This window comes from Odontomachus brunneus, unplaced genomic scaffold, assembly GCF_010583005.1.
Source record: "Odontomachus brunneus isolate Ranch 3 - 2012 unplaced genomic scaffold, Obru_v1 Obru_scaffold_005, whole genome shotgun sequence".
NCBI lineage: Eukaryota > Metazoa > Arthropoda > Insecta > Hymenoptera > Formicidae > Odontomachus > Odontomachus brunneus.
The window spans coordinates 1,623,876-1,644,485 of NW_022639455.1; the positions used below are offsets into that span (position 1 = coordinate 1,623,876).

The 20,610-nt window shown below is 40.1% G+C and overlaps 1 protein-coding gene across 3 annotated transcripts in view; it reads left to right on the plus strand.

Moving 5' to 3' along the window:
- LOC116849695 (LIM and SH3 domain protein Lasp) overlaps positions 1–20,610 on the plus strand; it is a 41,161-nt gene that overhangs the window by 14,950 nt on the left and 5,601 nt on the right. For all 3 annotated transcript variants that reach the window (XM_032827105.1, XM_032827113.1, XM_032827097.1), the window contains exon 3: positions 18,738–19,009. In XM_032827105.1, the coding sequence (XP_032682996.1) occupies positions 18,738–19,009 (272 nt within the window). The remainder of the gene's footprint in view (positions 1–18,737; positions 19,010–20,610) is intronic.

Sequence of the window (20,610 nt, forward strand, 5' to 3'; positions counted from 1 at the left end):
CTCTCTCTCTCTCTCTCTCTCTCTCTCTCTCTCTCTCTCTCTCTCTCTCTCTCTCTTTCTCCTTCTCTCTCTGTTTGTATGTCTCCTCTCCCCTTTCTCTCTTTCTTTCTCTCTGATAGAAACCAATCATCTTATATCTCAATTCGCGCTGGCGTATCTAGAGATTAGTCCTAAGACCGCTTTTTTTATACTATATCTGTTTGATTTGTCTTCTATTTTGTCGCAAACAGCAAGTCTGCATGCGAAAATCGCTGTCAACGTTGTAACTACCGAACTGTTTGATCCATTCTTCATCGCGTGCGGTCTCTTACACAACCGAGTTAGCTACGGTAACTTAACGCTCTCTCACAATTATCTGAAGGTACAGTTATCTGAAAAAGCGCGATGAAACGAAAGAGAGAGAAAGATACGGAGTCAGTTTGGGTTGGGACCGAGAAAATCCACGTTCTCACGCTATGTTCCTTATACATATGCAGTTTACAATTATTTTCGTGATATTTTAGGCTATCTTAAACTTGTATTTTGCTAGCCGAAAACTGACAGAGAGAAAGAGAGAGAGCGTTTTATATAATAAAATATATATTACAATATCTTAAAACAATTTGTAACAAGTTTGATTTTAACAAATTATACATATAAATATTTTAACGAGAATATATATATATATATATATATATATGATTATATATATAATTATTATTATATATATAAAAAATATATAATAATAATTTATGTTATTAAAAAAAAAATATATATATATATTTTTTTTTTTAATAATATAAATTATTATTATGTATTTTTTTAATAATATAAATATAAATTTTATTCAAAATATATAGATTTCACACAAGAAAATTACAAATGTATACTCAGGTCGCACACACTTCTCATTAAAATGGCTGTGTTTTAACGAAAATAAAGAAAATAGGCAAAACGGATGCAAGCATTGCTGAAAACTGTATAAACACTCCAACATAACCGCACTTTAATCGCAGATTTCAAATATTGTCGAATAATCTTCGATTTTCCCTGATTCGTGTCGTAATCTCTGCCTGTTTCGCGGTGAAGTTAATTTCACGATATTACTGCACCTTGCCGTGCGCTTCGGGCCAGCGCTACGGCCACGCGTTAGAGGATCATAAATGTCTTCTTCACCGTAGCTCAGGGGAGTTGGACACAACGCGCTGAGTATTTGTTCAGGGTTCATTAAACGCGCGACTCGCGACGAGCCGCGGGATCGCAACGACGCTTATGAGAGAACATTGATACCGGCGACATTAAACGGCGTGCACGTGTATTTTTTCTTTTTCTCTCTCGCGTGCGAATTCTGCCCGACGACGTGCGTCAGCGTGCTGCACGTATAACGCGAGACGTTTAATATCCGGTAAACAACGAGTCGGGCCGAGGAGGAGTCTGTGACGTTCCGCGAGAAGAGCGTGAAAGCGGGAATATAACAGCTCGCCAAGTTCGCGCTAGCTCGCGGAATTGCGAATCTCTGATGGTTAAACGCATGCCAGGCGTGTCGACGCCGGGCGAAAGCGAACGGTCGTTCCTGCGGTCAGGATAATGCACGGGCTGTCCCTCCGCGACCGGCGGAGGATCCCTCCCCCCGCAAGGACTTTTGAACGCGTCCTTTCCACGTCGCCGGTAGCGCAACACTCCACATAAAAGCTGACGTTTACGCGGCCCAGCGCTCTCGAGAGGAGAGAGGCGAGCTCGTCCCTGCGATTCTTCCAGGCCAGAATAAATATTATTTTCCGAGCTTCCCTCCGGAGAGAATCGCGCGCGTTTCTTCGCTGGAATGATCAAAGTGGACCACGACGAAGCATGACAACGTACGTATTCGTATGCACAGTGGGTTGCAAAGCGGTTTAGAAGTTGGGAAATCACTCAACTGTCAAAATTGGAAGTCATTAACGGACTTGTCCCCACAATCATTATATTATTAATTATTATTATATTATTAATTAATATATTATATTATTAATTATTATATCATGAATCATTATTAGTATTATTATTATTTATTACATACTATATAGTGTCTTTAATCCTTTCAGGATGGGAGACATCTTTTGATGCTCTACGACCTTCATGCATGTATTTCAGAAACTATTGATCCGGTATTCACAAAAATTAGTATGTAAGGGTTTTTTGGGATGCTCTTTCCAAATTTGAAGTGAAAAATGTAAAATTCAAAATGGCGGATCAAATATGGAGATTTTCAAAATGCAAATTATGTAAATATGACTCAATACCCGTGAAACTTTATATTCTCTAAATTTGAATTAATGAAAATCTTGACTGATTTCCAGTTTCGCTTTTCTTGAAGCTCATCAGTACCACCCAAACTTTAGTTAACCATATTGGGTCCGCCATCTTGGATCACAAAATTTTAAAAATCTAAGTTCAGATTCGGATTCAACGACCTCAAAAACCCATAGAATACGTACTTCCCTATAATTATCTTCCCGAGCAACCCTTCGTCCTGAAAGGATTAATTATATTATTATTGTGTAGATATGTCGGTAATGATCCTGAATTTTGACAGTTTGGTCAGTTTGAGCTCCCAACTTCATTGTGTCTTGCTATACGTGCGCGCAAGCACGCACGCGTTGTCGTCCACGTGCGCGCGAATTGCCAGCTTCGTCCCTCTGTTTGCTCATTCCTCGCCGACGTGCGTCCCCAAAGTCCGCGAGATGCCGGCTCTGCAAATTCTTCTCGTGCCGCCGGGTACTTCGACACGTTGAACACCGTGATGGTCACCGGCAAGCGCGTTTCTCATCAAGTTACGTCTCATAAAATTATTTAATAAAGTAAGCTAATTGTATTCGAGAAATCGAGATTAATTATTAATATCTAGGCTTTGAAGGATTGTCAGTACACGGAGAAAATGTCGTAGCGAGCGTTACTGATAGTAAATTTGACGTGGTCCATTTTTTAATTAATTTTGTAAAGAGACATTCACGTAATCACGATAACTTCGTAGTAAAAGGTCACACAACATTTTCAAGTAAATTTATGTAAAAATTAATTGTGGTAAAAATCGCGAGATTATCTGATCGATCAACTAATCTTCGTCTGTAGAACCAGTTTCATTGCAATCGTCTCGAACAGTACAGCTTTCATCCTTCTCGCGACGCGTTGATTTCACGTAATTCGACGTAACGACGCGTGACACTTGCGCGATCCGGAAGGGCCGCAATCCCGATTCTAATTAGCGTTATATCGCGAGACGCCGGACGGATTTGTACTCCGATGTGATTAACTTGCTCCGTAACGAGTAACATACTAGCCGCCGTTTATTTCGTGCGGAGGGCATCATCGGCCGATCATCGTCGTAGACGATATTAACGAGAGTGACTGGGAAATTTCCCGTCTCGTTGACAGCCGCGCTTCTATTTGTTTCTTCTATCTCTCTGTGTGTCTCTTTCTGTCTTTCTCTGTCTCTGTTTCTCTCCTCCCTCTCCTCTTTTCGCTAAAGCCGATGCTTACAGCTCGATCCTTCCGCTTCGTGATTGGAAATGACGCCACGCCACGCATCGATCGCCAAGTTGGATCGATTGCGCAGCTGGTGATTGTCGGGAGATGGCGAAACGCGAATTTCGGACGAAACCAGCGCGAACGTGCGAAAATTTCATGAGATAAGACGAGTAAGAGTAAAGGAATGTGAACAGTCTGAGAGATCAGATAGCGTGATCTTAATTGGAATGACAAACACGTAGTGCCGAATGTTAGTCCGCGCTCGTGAACACAATTTGGTAGCAATTCGTCGGGCTGTTACGAAATTAACTCGAAGCTGTAGTTAATTTTTCGAGCCCGGACGGACATCAATTGCCCTCGTTTTTTACTCTGGTGCAATTGGAGAGCCGAGGGGGAAGCGTGTGGAGTTTTATAACGCTTTCCTGTGATGACCTCCTGACAACTTCTCTATTAAGTTAATTATTACGCCGACAGATGCATGATTCTTTGTCGTATTTATCCGTCAATTAAGAAGATAAGAGATAAAAATTAGAAACAAGAAAAATTATTCTGCGACAATATCGTGTGGTCTTGACGTGAAATTCGATTAGGCGATGTGAAGCATTGACGAATTCCGCTCGAGCGCGGCTTCTTGGAGAAAATGACAGTTTTACATTAAAATTTAAAGGAAACAATTATTTTACTACCTTATCCTAAAATTAGATTAAGTGACACGATGCTTATGAGAGAGAATTCCGCTCGAGCACGACTCCTTCCGCCCACGTATCCTCATAATTCGATTTGCCGTTGACGACAATCGGACGTGGTGGTATAATACCGCGGCTTCTCGCCGCCGCGTGCCTTCGTCGTCTCCTCGTGTCGGCATGCAACGTTGCACCGACGAAAGAAGAAAAGAGAAGGACAGAGAGAGAGAGAGAGAGAGAGAGAGAGAGAGAGAGAGAGAGAGAGAGAGAGAGAGACGCGTCCGTGACTCGTACAGTATTCCGTTGTGCATCGCGATGACGAAATCCCTGAAGAGTCGCGATTTGAATCCGCGCATTTCTCTCCTCTCTTACGCCTCGCGGGGACTTCTCCTCCGCGCCTACGTGGCGCGCGCGCGTAATATGCTGCGTAATGACAAATAATTCGCTCTCCTCGAGACTCCTCGATCCTCTTTTTTTCCTTTTATTTCTTTTCCTGCGTCTCAAAGAGAAAGCGTCATGCGATACGTGCGGACAGAAAAATCGCGCGATCGGCGGGAACGGGCGAAAAGATCGATCATTACGCACCGAACCTATTAAAAAAAAGAGAGAGAAAATGTCGGTATCTGCAACTTGGAATTATATGGAATTTATGTGAGATTTTGCACGTGTAGATACTTCCAAATAATTCGACTCACATTTCTCGATATACTTATTACGACCAAGCCTATTCACGCGCGCCTCAATTATCGATCACTACGACTAACGTATAAAGTATACGTTGCGACGCGAGTCGGCGTTAAATTTGCAAACGACTTGAGAAATACGATTTGCGTACGATCGCGCAGAGATACGCGGACTCTCTGGTTATAATTCGCTTCTCCTCCTCGCATTTCCCTTTTTTCCATCCCCCCTCGCGTGCCCGCGCGGCCTTTTGTATTTTATCGCTTAGAAAGTCGGCTGCTCGAGGACTGCTTGCCCCCCCACCCCTTCCCCCGAGGCATTTGCCTGTTCTCTCGAAATCAATCAAGGGGGAAACGGGCACAGGGCGTACGCGTGCAGTCGGCGACGTGATCGCGGATAATGTCACCGGGAGTTTCGTATTCCGCGACAGTAACCGGCTGTGTGTGTCAGCAATGCGTGTCGAATCAGACGATGCACTGAATAAGCAAAGCGGAACACGCGTGTGTGTCTACGTGCGTGTGTATGTGTGAGAAAGAGCCGTGAGATTCATTCATTCGTCTGGGTGTCGTCTCCCTTCTGTGCCCCCGCCCGCTTTCCCCTTATACGCCATGAACTTTATCTCTCTTGTTCGTTATCTCTTCTTGCAACCGACCGATTCACGTAGTGGATCATCATTTTCGGTTCTGAATATTTCACATATTTTAATGTACACTCTGAGAGAGAAAAAAATATTGGAAAATTTATTTGAGGAATATGTTTCTATGTAAAATAAACTTTGGTCACACAAATGAATCTTCAAGAGTTTCTTTCTCATGAATTAAATTTATAGCTGTTTACAGATATTTTTTTGAAATATATTAGAAATACTAATCAAAAAATTTGATTGTATTAATATGAAGGTTTTAGTGAACCAATTAACGTATCTCAGCTAAAAGATATAGAATTTCCGGAGTTCTTATAACCTAAATTTGAATTCCACACGGAAAAAAGATTTGGTTGAATTAACCAAATGTCTGTTTAAGTTAACAAGATTTTTGATAAACTAACCAAATATGTCTGATTATTTAATTAGACATGTCTGTTTAAATAACCAGACCTGTTTGGTTAGTCTATTAAAAATCTTGTTAACTTAAATAGAATTCGGTGTACTTCAATCGGAATTTCTGGATCGTTCATATTCGACCAGATATTCGGTTAATTCAACCAAATCTTTTTTTTCCGTGTAAGAACCAAAAATTCCATTTATTTCTCACCAGAACATATGATTCGTTCGTTACAAGCAAATTCTTCTCCAGTCTTCTGCAGTCGCATTTACTCGTGTTATTAGTTACATATTATTATAATATTTTGGATTAATTTCATAATATTCCGCATCATTGATATTCTCTCTCTCTCTCTCTCTCTACAGTAATATAATTATTCCATACTAATATTTAACTTTTCCATTTAACTCTATTAATGTCACATTGAACATATTAGACAGCCCGATTTTTATATACAGCGACATAATTCAACGAGGTTGTTCGCGCATCGGGGAGCATACAATCAGCGAGCTCTTCGCACATCCCGTTAATTCTATAACGCGCCTTCAATTTCTATGTCACGTCAATTTATATGCGTAGTCTCCGCTTCGAAACGACTTCGTTGTGTGCGTGTACGCGCGCGAGAAAGAGAGAGAATAGCGTGACACCGCATGCACCGGTTGAAATTAATTCGAGATTCCGTTTCCGCGCCGCGTTTCTCCACATCCCCGGGATTATCGACCTCGAGGAGAGCAGTATCGCTGAGTATCAAGTAAAACGGCTCTTTACGGATATAACGTTACGATTAAAGCGTGTTCCCGCCGGGTTCTCTGCTCCCTTCTGCACACACATACACACACATATGTACACTCCTCGTGTACGCATGTCGAATTAAGCGCTCTACCGGATAGCGAAAGAGAACACGTGTGAGTTCCGCTTATTCGTCTTTTTTCCGGCTCAACTCTTCTTACTACTTCGATGTTCGCGTTTTGCCGTTTCGCGCGACGAATCGTCTCGACGCCGCCACATTCACTGAAAACGCGAGGTATACTTTGCTCAAATAAAAACTTGTTATCGTACTTTACTCTCCCGACACATTTTCGCTGTTTAAATCTACAAAACTCGTTTCTCATTCGATTAAAATTAAGTTCAAATTATTTTCCGATATATTAAATTATATTTACTTAAATAGTGTTTCATGGTAGTCTACATTTTTTGCATAATTCCAAAGAGTGATTATGCAAAATTTGCTCCAGATCGGTTAAAGGATTCAAGAATTTGTAGGGAACAAACATATTTTATTTTATGTATATTATAATATGTATATGTATATATGTATATGTATATATGTATATATGTATATGTATATGTATATATGTATATGTATATGTATATTATAATATGTATATTATAATTATTGTATATGCGAGAAATGCGATAGTCAATGACCGTTAGAATGACCAGCCGATTAAGTTAATCAAAATCGATAGAAAAGGGCATTAAACTCGCTGAAAGCAAATGACATCTCGAACGCCTTATCGCTCGGTGTATTTTCTCATCGTTTCCTCGGACTTTCCTGATTTCCTTATTTAGTCGTGTACGCGCTATTTTTACACACCGAATAACCGCGGTGGGGCACGCCTTTTTCTAAATTTTAATAAAATCGCGCGCGAATGATGTCATCCGCGACCTGACCGTGAGTGACTCACTTCCCTCGACGGCGATCTTTTCTATTAGAGGACGTCGCACGCTCGCTCGCGTCTCACGGCAATAATCCCCGTGTGCGTTCGGTGACAAATCGACGACATAATATCTTTCCCAGCCCGCGTAAAGGAGCTAAAGGAAAGCTGCTCGTCGGGTCTTACCAAGCGCTCCGCGTGAAGGCTCCTCTACAATACGCGGAGTGAGCCTGGCGTAAGTTGGGCTAAGAAATAAACATAATCGCTTGTGTCTACAATCCAACTACGTAGGAAGTATTCCTTCTAAGCAAGACAAATATTTCTCTCACTTCAAAGGAATACTTAATAAGTTATTTTTATTTCTTACTTACGCCGCGCTCGCACAAGCTTACTTCGCGCATTGTAGATGAGCCTTAAGACGTACGGACGCGAGTCTACGTTGATCTCCGGCTCTCTGGAGAATTTTTACCAAACGCGCTTACGTCCGACCGCGAATGTGTTTCGTCATTCCGCATTCCGCGAGATTGCATCTCCGCGCGGGTCGAGATTGATCGCCGCGTTGAACGCATGCGGTTCACGCCGATAAAAGTCGCGTCCGAGATACCAGAGTCGAAATTTTGGATACGTTAAAACTTTAATTCATTAAAACTTGAATTCTAAAAGCTAAGTTAGCAAAGTAGGTTTAATTCTAATGATACAATTTACTCCTATTTTGACTCTGATGATGTCCGAAATTTTCACTTTCTTTGGTCAAAGTAAGTTATATTGTAGACTTTAAAATATCAAAATAAATGTTGAATAGTGATGCTAAAAGTAGGATCAAAATTTCGACTCGGAAGATTTAATTCTAATAATATAATTTGCTCCTATTTTGACTGATGATATTCGAAATTTTCACATTCTTTGGTCAAAATAGGTTGTATTGTAGACTTTAAAATATCAAAATAGATGTTGAATAGTGATGCTAAAAGTAGGATCAAAATTTCGACTCGGAAGATTTAATTCTAATAATATAATTTGCTCCTATTTTGACTGATGATATTCGAAATTTTCACATTCTTTGGTCAAAATAGGTTGTATTGTAGACTTTAAAATATCAAAATAGATGTTGAATAGTGATGCTAAAAGTAGGATCAAAATTTCGACTCGGAAGATTTAATTCTAATAATATAATTTGCTCCTATTTTGACTCTGATGATATCCGAAATTTCCTTTTCCTGCGTCAAAATAGGTTGAATTGTAGGCTTCCGAATATCAAAATAGGTGTTGAATAAAATAGTAAGGTTGAAAGTCTGAAATGAAAATTTCGACTCGCGATAAATCGGTCGATGAGGATCGATTCGACGCGCAGAATAACGTGTAGCAATGCAAAAGAAGAGAAAAACCGGAAAAAAGAGAGAATAACGAGCAGACGCGTCCACAGTGAGTCGCGTTTGGGAGTCGTTCGCCCCGGCGACGCGCGTATGGAACAGGAAACGTCGCCGCCGCCGCCGCCTGTCACGTCGCGCTTTTAGCTTCGAACGATTTAACAGCTAGTCGTAAAGGGGTGCCCAGCCTAGCGTGGCCTGTCTGCATGGCTACGGCAAACCGACCTTGTCCCACAATGCACCCACCTCTGAACCCCATCACCGGCCGAGTGCAGGCGTGTACAATTTTATAAGCTCGTCCGCGTTCGATGCAACGCAGAATCGCTGTACTCTCGAAATTTCTCGGAATCTCACTCGAAATGAGCGAGGAGCGGCAATATTTACCCTTATAGAATTCAACGACTTGCGATGGTCATTCTACTTTTCGAGCGAAATGTCACTCTAAGGAGCTTACTGTACAAGTAAACCTATGCAAAAGATACATTCTAATTTCTTTCTATAATTTGGCACAAATGTAGAAGTACAAAAAATATTTAGATCATATTTTTCATTTTACCCCACTTTGAGTTTCACAGGCAGTTTATAGCTTTTTAATGTTCTCATTCCTATCATCAAATACAAAAATGCATAAGAAATAAAATTGAATGCAAGATATAGTTAAATAATTTTAACAAAATTGGCATAGCTGAGATACGAACTATTCTAAATTTCTTTAATCGAGATTTCAATCGAAATATTTCAAATCTGTGCAAAATTAGTCAAAAATGGTTCGAATCTCGGCCAAAGAAATTATTTGTATAAATAATTTTTTTTCAACTTTTTACATGATTTGTTTAAATATTGTATTATGTATGTAAATAATTTTAACAAAATCGGCATAGCTGAGACACGAACCATTCTAAATTTCTTTAGCCGAGATTTCAACCGAAATATTTCAAATCTGTGCTAAATTAGTCAAAAATGGTTCGAATCTCGACCAAACCGAGAAATTATTTGTATAATTTTTTTCAACTTTTTATATGTTTTGTTTAAACATTTTATTATTTATACAAATAGTTTTGCACATTTGACTTTATATTCATAATCAGCAAACTAAAAATGCCTATATCTTGTATTCAACTTTATTTCTAATGCATTTTTGTTGCACTTGAAAATGAACATTAAAAAGTTATAAATTGCCTGTGAAACTCAAAGTGGGCCATTTTTATTTTTTGTTTTTCTACATTTGTGCCAAATTAGTAAGAAATCGGAATATAATTTTTGGGTAGGTTTACTTGTGAGTATATACTAAGAAAAAAATGTTTTTTTCAAGTATAGTATTTGCAAGTATAGTAAGAAATAATTGCTATAAACTGTAATAAAGAATTTGCTATAATAAGTAGATAATTGGTAAAGAATTTATTATTTTTATTATTATTTACTATATATTATATTTGCTATAATTACTAAAGAAATTGTTACAAATTATAGTAAAGAAAACTTTTAATTAAATTTTACTGTAATGTTAGTGATGACAATTTTATATGCATGTTACTACTATTTTCGTGTTGGAACGATAAAAAATGTGTGGTTGGGTTTAAAAATAACTATAATCTTAGTTGGATCAACCATTTTTTCTCTCAGTACATGCGTGCAATTTTCCGTGGAGAAAAGGCCGATGAAAAATCCGCGATTGAAAGCAAGTCGTCACCTGGTGGGCGTTCGGGTATTATCTGCTTGGCGCGTAACACGATTTATTATGCGAATTGCGATCGAGGCATGAGCGAACTATGCATGCCGAGTTCCCAGCGCGATATCGAAAGCAAGTACGTAATGCTCTGCATAAATTATTTGTACGAGGTTCGCATTATTACTTGGGAACGAGAGAAGAGAGAGAGAGACTCGCAAGGAGCGAGTCACGGGATTCTTCCCAACGTGTTTCAAACGTGCATTATTGGTTTATTACTGAGAAAAGTGCAAAATTCTAAACAACAATGAAAATTAAACTGCAATAGCATCACGACTCGGATAAAAAAGGAAAGAAGTTCGGCATTCCGTTCTTCACGAGAACTTTTTCCCCGCCGGCTCCCTGGCGTTTGGCCTTCGTGAGAATTTCTAGAATGCAGGCAGGAGTACGGCTTCGCCTCTCTGTCGTCACGATCGCGGACAGGCTCCGAAGCCATTTGAGACTCAACCGCAGTAACGGAATCCAATCAAAGACTCGCTCTGAGAATTCTCTCACCCGGCGGCGGCGAGTCATCGGCGAGCACCTCGATATAATATCGTACATGCGCAATCGCATCCGCGAGGAAAAACGCACGCGCGGTTTTTCGATCGTGATTTCCTTCCTCCTTCCCCCGGCGTTACGTCGTCGTCTATCCCGCTCTCGTTAGTCACAAGAAACTTTCCTAATGAAGCATAAAAATGCGAAAGCGATTACGAATGCGAGTACGATTACGAATCGCTGAAACGCACGTCTCTATTCGCGCTTTTTAGCTTTCGACTCAACACTCATCGGCTCTGCGCTTATTAGAGAAATTCAGAAAGTTAAATTAGAATGAATAAAAAAATTTGATTTACATCAAAATATTTTCTAATCAGGAAATATTTCACATATAAACTTATGTTAAGTAATATAAATTTTTTATTAGAAGAACTTTGTATGAATCACAGACGTTTATCCAACGTTCACTTTCGATTCTAGACAATACGGCACACGTGGACTAAAGTTGACTCAACATTAGCCGCAAATATTAACTGATATGAAAATCTATACAAAACAAAAAGGACTTATTGGAAGATCCGTAGACACGACACGGCGAATTGACCAACATTGGCACGTACCTTCGCCAACTCAGCACAGTAAGGGACTGAGCACAATAAAAGGAATAAGGAATAGGGAATCGAGAACAGAGAACAGGAAACAGAGAATAGGGAACAGTTCAATATTAAAACATGAAACCTAATTCATCAACGCAGAAGAGAGGAACAGAGGAATAGCATTATTTCTTGTTTTCAGTATTCCTTATTCTTTATTCCCTGTTCCGTATTCCTTTTATTGTGCTCAGCCCCTAAAGACTTCATCTGACGTTCGTTCATCATGCGTATTTGTCGTTTATCTTATTGAACTGTATCGTGTGAACGTAACTGTTTCACGTTCAATTATATCTGCCACTATCGGGAGCGGGATGTTACATAATCTTCGATCGTAATCCGTTGTCGCCAGTGCGACAAAATCAGCTGCAACAGATGTTATCTGCTCCGATGCATTGCTTGCGCTCACGTGCTTGTACTGTCCGACGATCAGGTGTGTGTCACCGTGAAATACGTATCGTTTATATTAATATCACAACTTTTATCATGACTTTTGTAGGCCAAATACTAGTGTTTTATTGTCATCGTTATCCTCGTTATTATTATTATTACTGTTACATTACTTCTGTTAACCTTTCGTATACAACGGATTACGATCGAGGATCGTGTAACATCCCGCTCCCGATAGTGGCAGATATAATTGAACGTGAAACAGTGAAACAATTACGTTCACGCGATACAGTGCGATAAGATAAACGACAAGATCCTCGTTATTATTATTATTACTGTTACATTACTTCTATTAACCTTTTGTATACACATTTATTTTTTCAACCTTCGCATACACACTGGGTGGTTGCCACCCATGGCAATTTTCACACAGCTGTATCTTTTAAAATATTTATGCTAAAATTCTGAAAAAATTCATGGATTAACTTTAATGTTTATAGAAAGTATTTACATACTTTTGGTATTAAAATTTAAGAAATTTCATATTAAAAAAAAATTATATTTCGCGATTTAAATGTTTTTGCAAAAAAATTGGTAATTTGTAATTTTTATTATTTAGTAAAAATTTAGCATTTTATTGTTGAAATGTTTATCTTTAAGGAAAAAATTGTCTCGTAAGTCATCTCTGGAAAAAGTATATTTATTTTGAATATCAAAGTTCCATTATTTTCACTTCAGACGGCTGCGAGAAGCAGCACTAACTAACGTTTATTTTGCTAGCAGAGTGGAATCAAAACATAGTTAAGACCCCAAACTACAATTAGATGGCGACACTAGTTTCATTTATTACGGTACTTAAAAGATACAGAGCGCTGAATTTTAGTTATGGATGGTAACCACCCAGTATGTATACGAAGAGTTAATATTTACTACGCATATTGGACGCGAGAAGCTCGACTGCCTGAAATTTCCATCCGTACGAGACGCTCATTTCGACGGAGTGTCATATCTTTCTCGTGCATATCCGTTACGTATCACCCACGTTTTCCGCTCAAGATACCCATCAAGCGCGTCGAATGAAGCTCCAGAGAAGTATCACTACAGGCGCGTTGGATAGACCGAGTGTTTATTAAGAGATTAGTCATCGCGATGCACGCGCGGACGCGCGCGTGTCTGCGTAGTTAAATGATTCGGTGAATCATTCGACTGCGCACACGACTTCGTCGCGTATTGTGTGTCATTCGTAATAGCCGAGTATTCCGAGAAAAATATATAATTCGACTCAACGTCACACGCCGCACATTCATCCACGGGCCTTGCCGAAAGCCGCTCTATTATTCGATCATCGAGTGCACACATTTCAGCGCTCGAGAATGAAATTATCATCTCACAACTTGTAATATTATTCCGCATGATCCGCAAACAGTTCCGCATGATCCGCGAAGATCTTATCGGGTGCAATATCGGGGCGGAGGATAGCCGATGTCCAGGTAGCTCTCGCGTTATCTTCCGCGCGCAGCGTCGATTTCGCCGGCGCTAATCTTCAGTCACGATTCTCTCGTACCGGTAACTCCGCACTCGATGTTACTCCGACGAGGATTTCTCACGAAACACTTCATTTTTGTCCTTTATCGCGCCGTACCTCTCCATTGTACATTCCTATCGTTTTCTCGCGTACATGAAGAAGCTACAATAAAATGTTCTTAATATCATACGGAATTATGACCGATATCATTATATATTTGTTGAAAAATGTTGGGTACACGTTTGACCTTTCATTAGAAAATTGCTGCGATTATTTGAACGCTTTTTTCTATACTGAGAGGAAAAATATTTAAGAAATAAAGATATTCATTCATTTATTCAGTACTTATATTTTTACTTTTATATTAATATATTTTTCTGTATTAGTATAAGTATAAATAATATGTTATTAATACCCAAAGCAAAAATATTCTACTAATATAAAATTTTTGAGAAATACATTTTTTTTATGATTAAGCTTAACTTTTCATGGAAGCAATAGTTTCTTCTATTTAAATAAGAGGATTATCTAGATATAAGTATGTTATTAGAGCTCACGGAATAAATATTCTTTTGTTTTTTAGATATTCTTCACTTAGTGTATCAGGTAGATTGTCAAATGTATTATTTGTTTATTTTTACAGTAATTTACACCTCAATTTTAATACAGTTCAACTTTGCAAGAGACGTAAAAGGAAATACAATTTCAATATAATTTTTGCAACAATATTTTCTCCAGGTGTATCACGATTGTAAACGCGTGTAAAAGTCGAGCACACGCGAAGCAGGCGCTAAGAGAGGCGCGCAAAAATTGTTTTCAAATTTTTTTGTTCGCCGGTGATTTTCCTAGCAATTTTCATCCCGCCCACCGGCGCATTTTTCTCGCTGAATTAGTGGAACTCGAGGAAGGTGCGCGCACAACGGCGTCGAGGTAATTCTTCCTCTCGTCGGGCGTGCAACAATGACTATCGCGTGATCCCTCGTTTCGTCCGGACAAAAAGGTTCACGCAGCCGTGCGCGCACGTCTCTATTATTCGTACACACAGGCACGCACACGGTGTAACATTACGTAATCGCGCGCGACACAATTACCGGGTGAGAAGACACGCGCGCGCGCGAACACTCGACACTACACTGAGAGAAGAATTTAGTAAATATTAGGTGGTAAACTTAGTTCCTGCGGTTTAATTCGTGTGGTACCCATTTTCCCTCCTTTTGAATTTTTCCCATTGCATGTAGACGTTTGGAAACAGTCATCGGAGTAACATTTAATGCTGCAGACAATTCTTGGAGCGTTTGAGTAGAGTTTTCGTCCAATAATGCCTGCAAATCGGTGTCTTCAAACTTTTTCAGTTGGCCTGAGCGTTCTTTATCATTGACATCAAAATCACCACTCTTAAATCGCTGAAACCATACTTGGCATGTTCTTTCCGATGGAGCATAATTGCCATAAGCTTCGAAAAGCAATTTATGAGCTGCAGCTGCAGTTTTTTTCAAGTCAAAGTAATGAAGCAGCACATGTCGAAAAAACAACTTATCACGTTCCATATTTAATCAAAAGAAAAAATAGCACTGCTCGCTTAAATGAATCTCTTCGCACTGAATTTTATTGACAAATGTCTAACCTCTAAAATGCAGCCAGTTTCAGATGTCAAAATAAATTACACCTACAACTAACGTCATCTAAAAACATAAAAAGTTTCGCACGAAAAGTTGCACATTTACGTAATTGAAAAATGTACACAATTAATGAAACCGTGAAGTTCACACCAAATCATGATAAAAATCGTGCAACCTCTGCCTCGAAATGGAATGTGAAAAGTTTCATATGACAAGTTTCACGTTTCCACAGTTTGAACAGTTTCATGACCTGCTCGGATCGCCGGTGAAACTTTTCCGCTTCTATATGAAACAGTTACACGCTCTGTTCACAAACCTGTGAACCTCACCAATGCTCATTTTCCTCATACTGTATTCCCCAGCGTCTGCATCGCATTTTTGCAATTGCACTTGATCCTTGCTCCGACAGGATCGATCTTGGAGCACGATAAATCAGAGAGTCCATTCTATTCTTTTCCATTCGACACGCGAGGTACAAAGTTGAGCGCATAGACTTACCTTTACCCTCCTCCGCTCGCGTTCCCGCCGAGCGTTCGAGCCGAGATTTATTGTACGGCTTACTTTTACCGGCGAAACTGCGCATTCTCACCTCGTGTCAATCTCGCGGCCGCGCGCATACGGGTCTATGCGTGTAATTATATGCGTGCCGATTTCTATCTCGATAAGTACACCGGACACACAGTGTGCTGTGTATGTTACAGGCCGCGCAATCAAATCCCGCCGAGGCTGCTCTGTCGGCCGGAAGGTTTCTATCGAATTTCACTCGGCGCGGTTCGCCGCCCGGTTACACGGTCGATTAGTGATTTCCCTATTCTAATTCCATCTCTCTCTCTCTCTCTCTCTCTCTCTCTCTCTCTCTCTCTCTCTCTCTCGGGATAATGATGGCACGATGCCAGCAGGCGCCGCGCGCTCGTTCACGAGGCAAATTATCTCGTTTGCGCGCGCGTACGTCGTTTAAAATAGCTCGTTTAAGCGCGCTTAATTCGCTGGGGTATGTTAATCGCGCGCCGCGGTTTCAGCACATATCACCTTTTACCCGCCTAATTAATAAGCTCTCCGCTAACGGTCTAATTGCGCGATCCGCTCGAGGCGCGCATCATCACGTGCGGCTCCGCACTCAAAAAAAGATGTTTTGCTGATTCAAACAAAGTTCTAAATGTCAATCAGTTAAAATTTATCGCTGTTTTTCTTGCATCTGCTAGAAAACTGTCTGTAGCACATCGAATTTACAGCAGCATTCTAGCAATATTTGCAAGCAAGTTTAGATAAGTGAGGATTATACATTTCTATGTCTTTTCTCGCGCTAATCTTTTTTGTCTACCACAGTCAGTTTTTGTAAAGAACATGATTGGCTTTAATCTGAATAGATGCCAGAGAGAGAGAGAGAGAGAGAGAGAGAGAGAGAGAGAGAGAGAGACTTTTTTGCTAAATTTGACAAATAGCTCAGATATAAATTCTGTCTCTCTCTTTTTCTCTTGTCATCTATGTTTATTAAATGCAAAGCGATGTTTGCTAGTCATTTATGCATCTCGATTAATTTCTCGTATCTAGATAATTTTCACCATATATGACTGCGAGAATAATTTTCTGAGTGCCGTGTAACACGAATCACACGGTTAATAATGATAGAAAGGATATCTAAACTGGAATAAATTGGAATCGCTATCGTGTACGGCACGTTATCGTGCCGTACCGCATCGCGATTTCATTGTGCGTGTATGTGTATTTGCGCGTGTATACAGCATATTATCAGCGTCACGTTACCGGTTGTATCAATTAACGGTTACTGCATGCATCCGGAGGAGTTTCGGCGAAAGCAGGAATGCGCGATATTTCCACTCACGCGAATTCAAGATATTTATGATGATATTCGGAATCATACGCACACCGAGCGAAAGTTAATACGCGTCTTATTTCGGGTTCTCTTTTAATTCCTTCAAGATCATAATTATTTCTCAAATATTCTTAACTAATTATTTTATCGAAGAAATTCTTAACTAATCCGTTTATTTCATAGAACTCTCAAATGAGGGATTATTTCTATCAGAGAGGCACAGTAAGAAATTATATGATGAAAAGAAAAACAAGATGATTAATTATATTAATGACATATATTGATTATAATTAATGAGCATATGGTAATCAGTAAAATTATAAATTATTATTAATCAAGAGATTATAATCTCTCTCTCTCTCTCTCAATAAAAAAACGAGATGTCCCATTAAGCGAGGCGCTAACCGTTGACAGATGAATCGAAGGACAAATGAAATTTCTCTTTCTCTCGAGACTGATATTATTTTCAGAGACACCGTCGATTTCTCAAACATTTTTACCAAAGGATCAGAGCCTGTCTATTTCATAGAGCTCTCAAATTAGTAATCAGGATTATTTTTACTGAAGACATAGAGATATAACTGGAAATCAGATGGTGAAAAGAAAAACAGGATGATTGATTATATTAACGGCATAAGAAAATATTGATCCATAATTAATCAGCATATGGTATAGTCAGTAAAATTATTCTTATCTATCAAGAGATTTTACCGAATAAAACGACGAGACGCGTCCCATAAAGACGAGGCGCGTGAAGGTCGCTGACAGATGAATCGAAGGATAGATGAAGCTACTCTCGAGACTGATATTATTCTCGAAGAGAGATCGTCGATGAAACTCTCTCGATGATTTCCAACGAGCTCGTTCGGGATTATTATTCGCGTGTGTGTGTGCGCGCGCGCGCAAATCGGGTAATCGAATTCGCGGTAAGTCGATAATTTCTACCGCGCAGTAGATAACGCCGTTCTGCGCGAAGTGACGATGACAGGAAGAATGCAAATATCGTTATCACGCGTGTGTGCGTACAAAGAGGCGTACTGCTCGATTCTGCCTGTCTGTCTGTCTGTGTGGGTGGATATGTGTGTGTGTGTGTGTGTGATTCTGTGTGCGCACGACGTCGTAGGAAACCCGATCTTTCTCGAACTTGCAGACTGCGATCTTCCTCCTCGCGGCCTTCCTCTCCTCTCTCATCGCTGTTCCGCTCTCCGCGAACGTTGCAATCGACGTACAAAGGATGTTCACGATAACGAGCGACGTCGTTGACCGCTTGTCGTTCGCTCTCGCGTTATTCAGCGAACTTGCATGCCGCCCGCTCGCGGAGAGAAAGAGAGAGAGAGAGAAAGAGAGAAGGTCGCCCGCGGGGGAAATCCGTTGTAAAATAACGCGAGTGGCTCATGTCGGGCGGGATATTTTCGCAATGGAGAAACCGACGCGAAATTCAGACTCACCTGGGATACCGGGTGTCGTCTGCAAACGGAAAACGCGACTTGAGACTTCCACGCGCGCTCTTCGTCGCGACGCAAGCAGTCGGAAGTATTTCCTATTATTATTATCTGGCGAAAAAAAGCACTTTCTATGTGGGAATCGTTTCTTCGTCGCAGACACATACCAAAAGCCAAAGCCACCACGATGGCGGAGACACCGGAACTGAAGCGTATCGCTGAGAACACGAAGATACAGAGTAACGTGAAGTATCATGCCGAGTTCGAGAAGGCGAAGGGCAAGTTTACGCAGGTCGCGGACGATCCGGAGACCCTTAGAATCAAGCAGAATAGCAAGATTATTTCGAACGTCGCTTATCACGGCGAGCTCCAGAAGAAGGCGATCATGGAGCAGAAGAGGACGATGACCGGGGAGAATGGGGAGCAGATAGGTGAGCTATGTACTTTTTCCCTCGGGTTTTCGTCTCGCGTGCGCGTCCAACGCGTCTTCTCTCTCGTTGCCTGACGTGGTGCTCGCGACGGATTTGTACGAAGCGAAAAGAATGATTTCCTCGAAATCTCAAACCCACGAGAGGCTGTAATTATTTTGCAAACATTTTCAAATTATATTTTCGATCAAGGATCGGCACGAATCCTTTAGAGATACGGATCAATATTGATACTGATAAATATTAGAACTAATTTGATGGAAGACATAACTGGAAATTTTGGTCGCTGAAAAAACGAGACTAGAATTGTATTAATCGAGTGATTTTGTTCAACAAAAAAGAAACGTTTTGCGTGCTGACTGCTAATGAGTTAATTAAGGAAACAAACGAATAATGATGATGCGTTACGAAAGATTGAATCGAGAAACGCTGCGAGTTTGTTCTTTTGTTATTTCCTTTACTAGCAATTTATAAATTGACTCCACAGAAGTACACGACACCTTCGTCCGTCAGTAGAGAAGAATTTTGTTCCCAAAATGTGCGGGATATTTTCTTTATGTGCTTGTCCCATTAGTCACTAATCAATCGTGCCGGTATCAAAACACATTTGTGATCGCCAGACATGTCATATTGTAGTCTAATCGTCAACGTTCAACTGTGAATTATACACCATATGTGTGTGCATTCGTATTATAACGATACTAACTTACAGATTAATATCCACAATTTGCATACCATTTAGCGTGTCACTTGAAATCGGGTGTATGTAAACAACAATACGACAACGCTCTTAGGAGTTCCGTTCGTACTGTCACTCGATATCGTTGCTTCTCAAATCAACCTGACAAAATAGTTAGAAGAAGAAGCTCCTCATGAGTTCCTAAACGATAGCGCAAAGTTTGAACGGACGAAGGATCGTTTCGTGTGTCGATTTTTCATCATCCTCATGTTCTCGTCATCATTATTATCACCACTTTCACACACGGGAAAAAAGATTTGGTTGAATTAACCATCTGGTTAATTAATATCTGATTAATTAATATCTGGTCGAATATGAATGAAATCCAGAAATTCTGATTAAAGTAACCCGAATTCTGTTTAAGTCAACCAAAAATCTTGTTAACTTATTGGGAGTACAAATTAGTTCGGTCCGTTTTTTTGTGGTCAAAAATGCATTTATTTCAGGACAAAATGAAGGAACAGATTAATCAAAGTATTGTCCATCGCTGGCTACTACTTTTTCCCACCTCTCAGGTAATTTTCGAATTTTATCTCGAAAAAATGTCTTGTCTTTTGAGGCGATCCAAGTTACGAGCCAATTTTCGATTTCTGCGAAAGAAGTGAACCGGTGACCTGCCAAATCGTGCTACATCCGTCGGAACAACCAGTAATCAGAAGGAGCAATGTCCGGCGAATACGACGGGTGTGGTAAAATATCCCACTTGAGCGTTTCCAAATAATTTTTTACGACTTTTGCGACATGAGGCCGAGCGTTATCATGCAGAAGAATAACTTTGTCATGTCTTTGCTCGTATTCCGGCCGTTTTTCTCGTAATGCACGGCTCAAACGAATCAATTGTAGCCTATACCGATGGCCCATAATG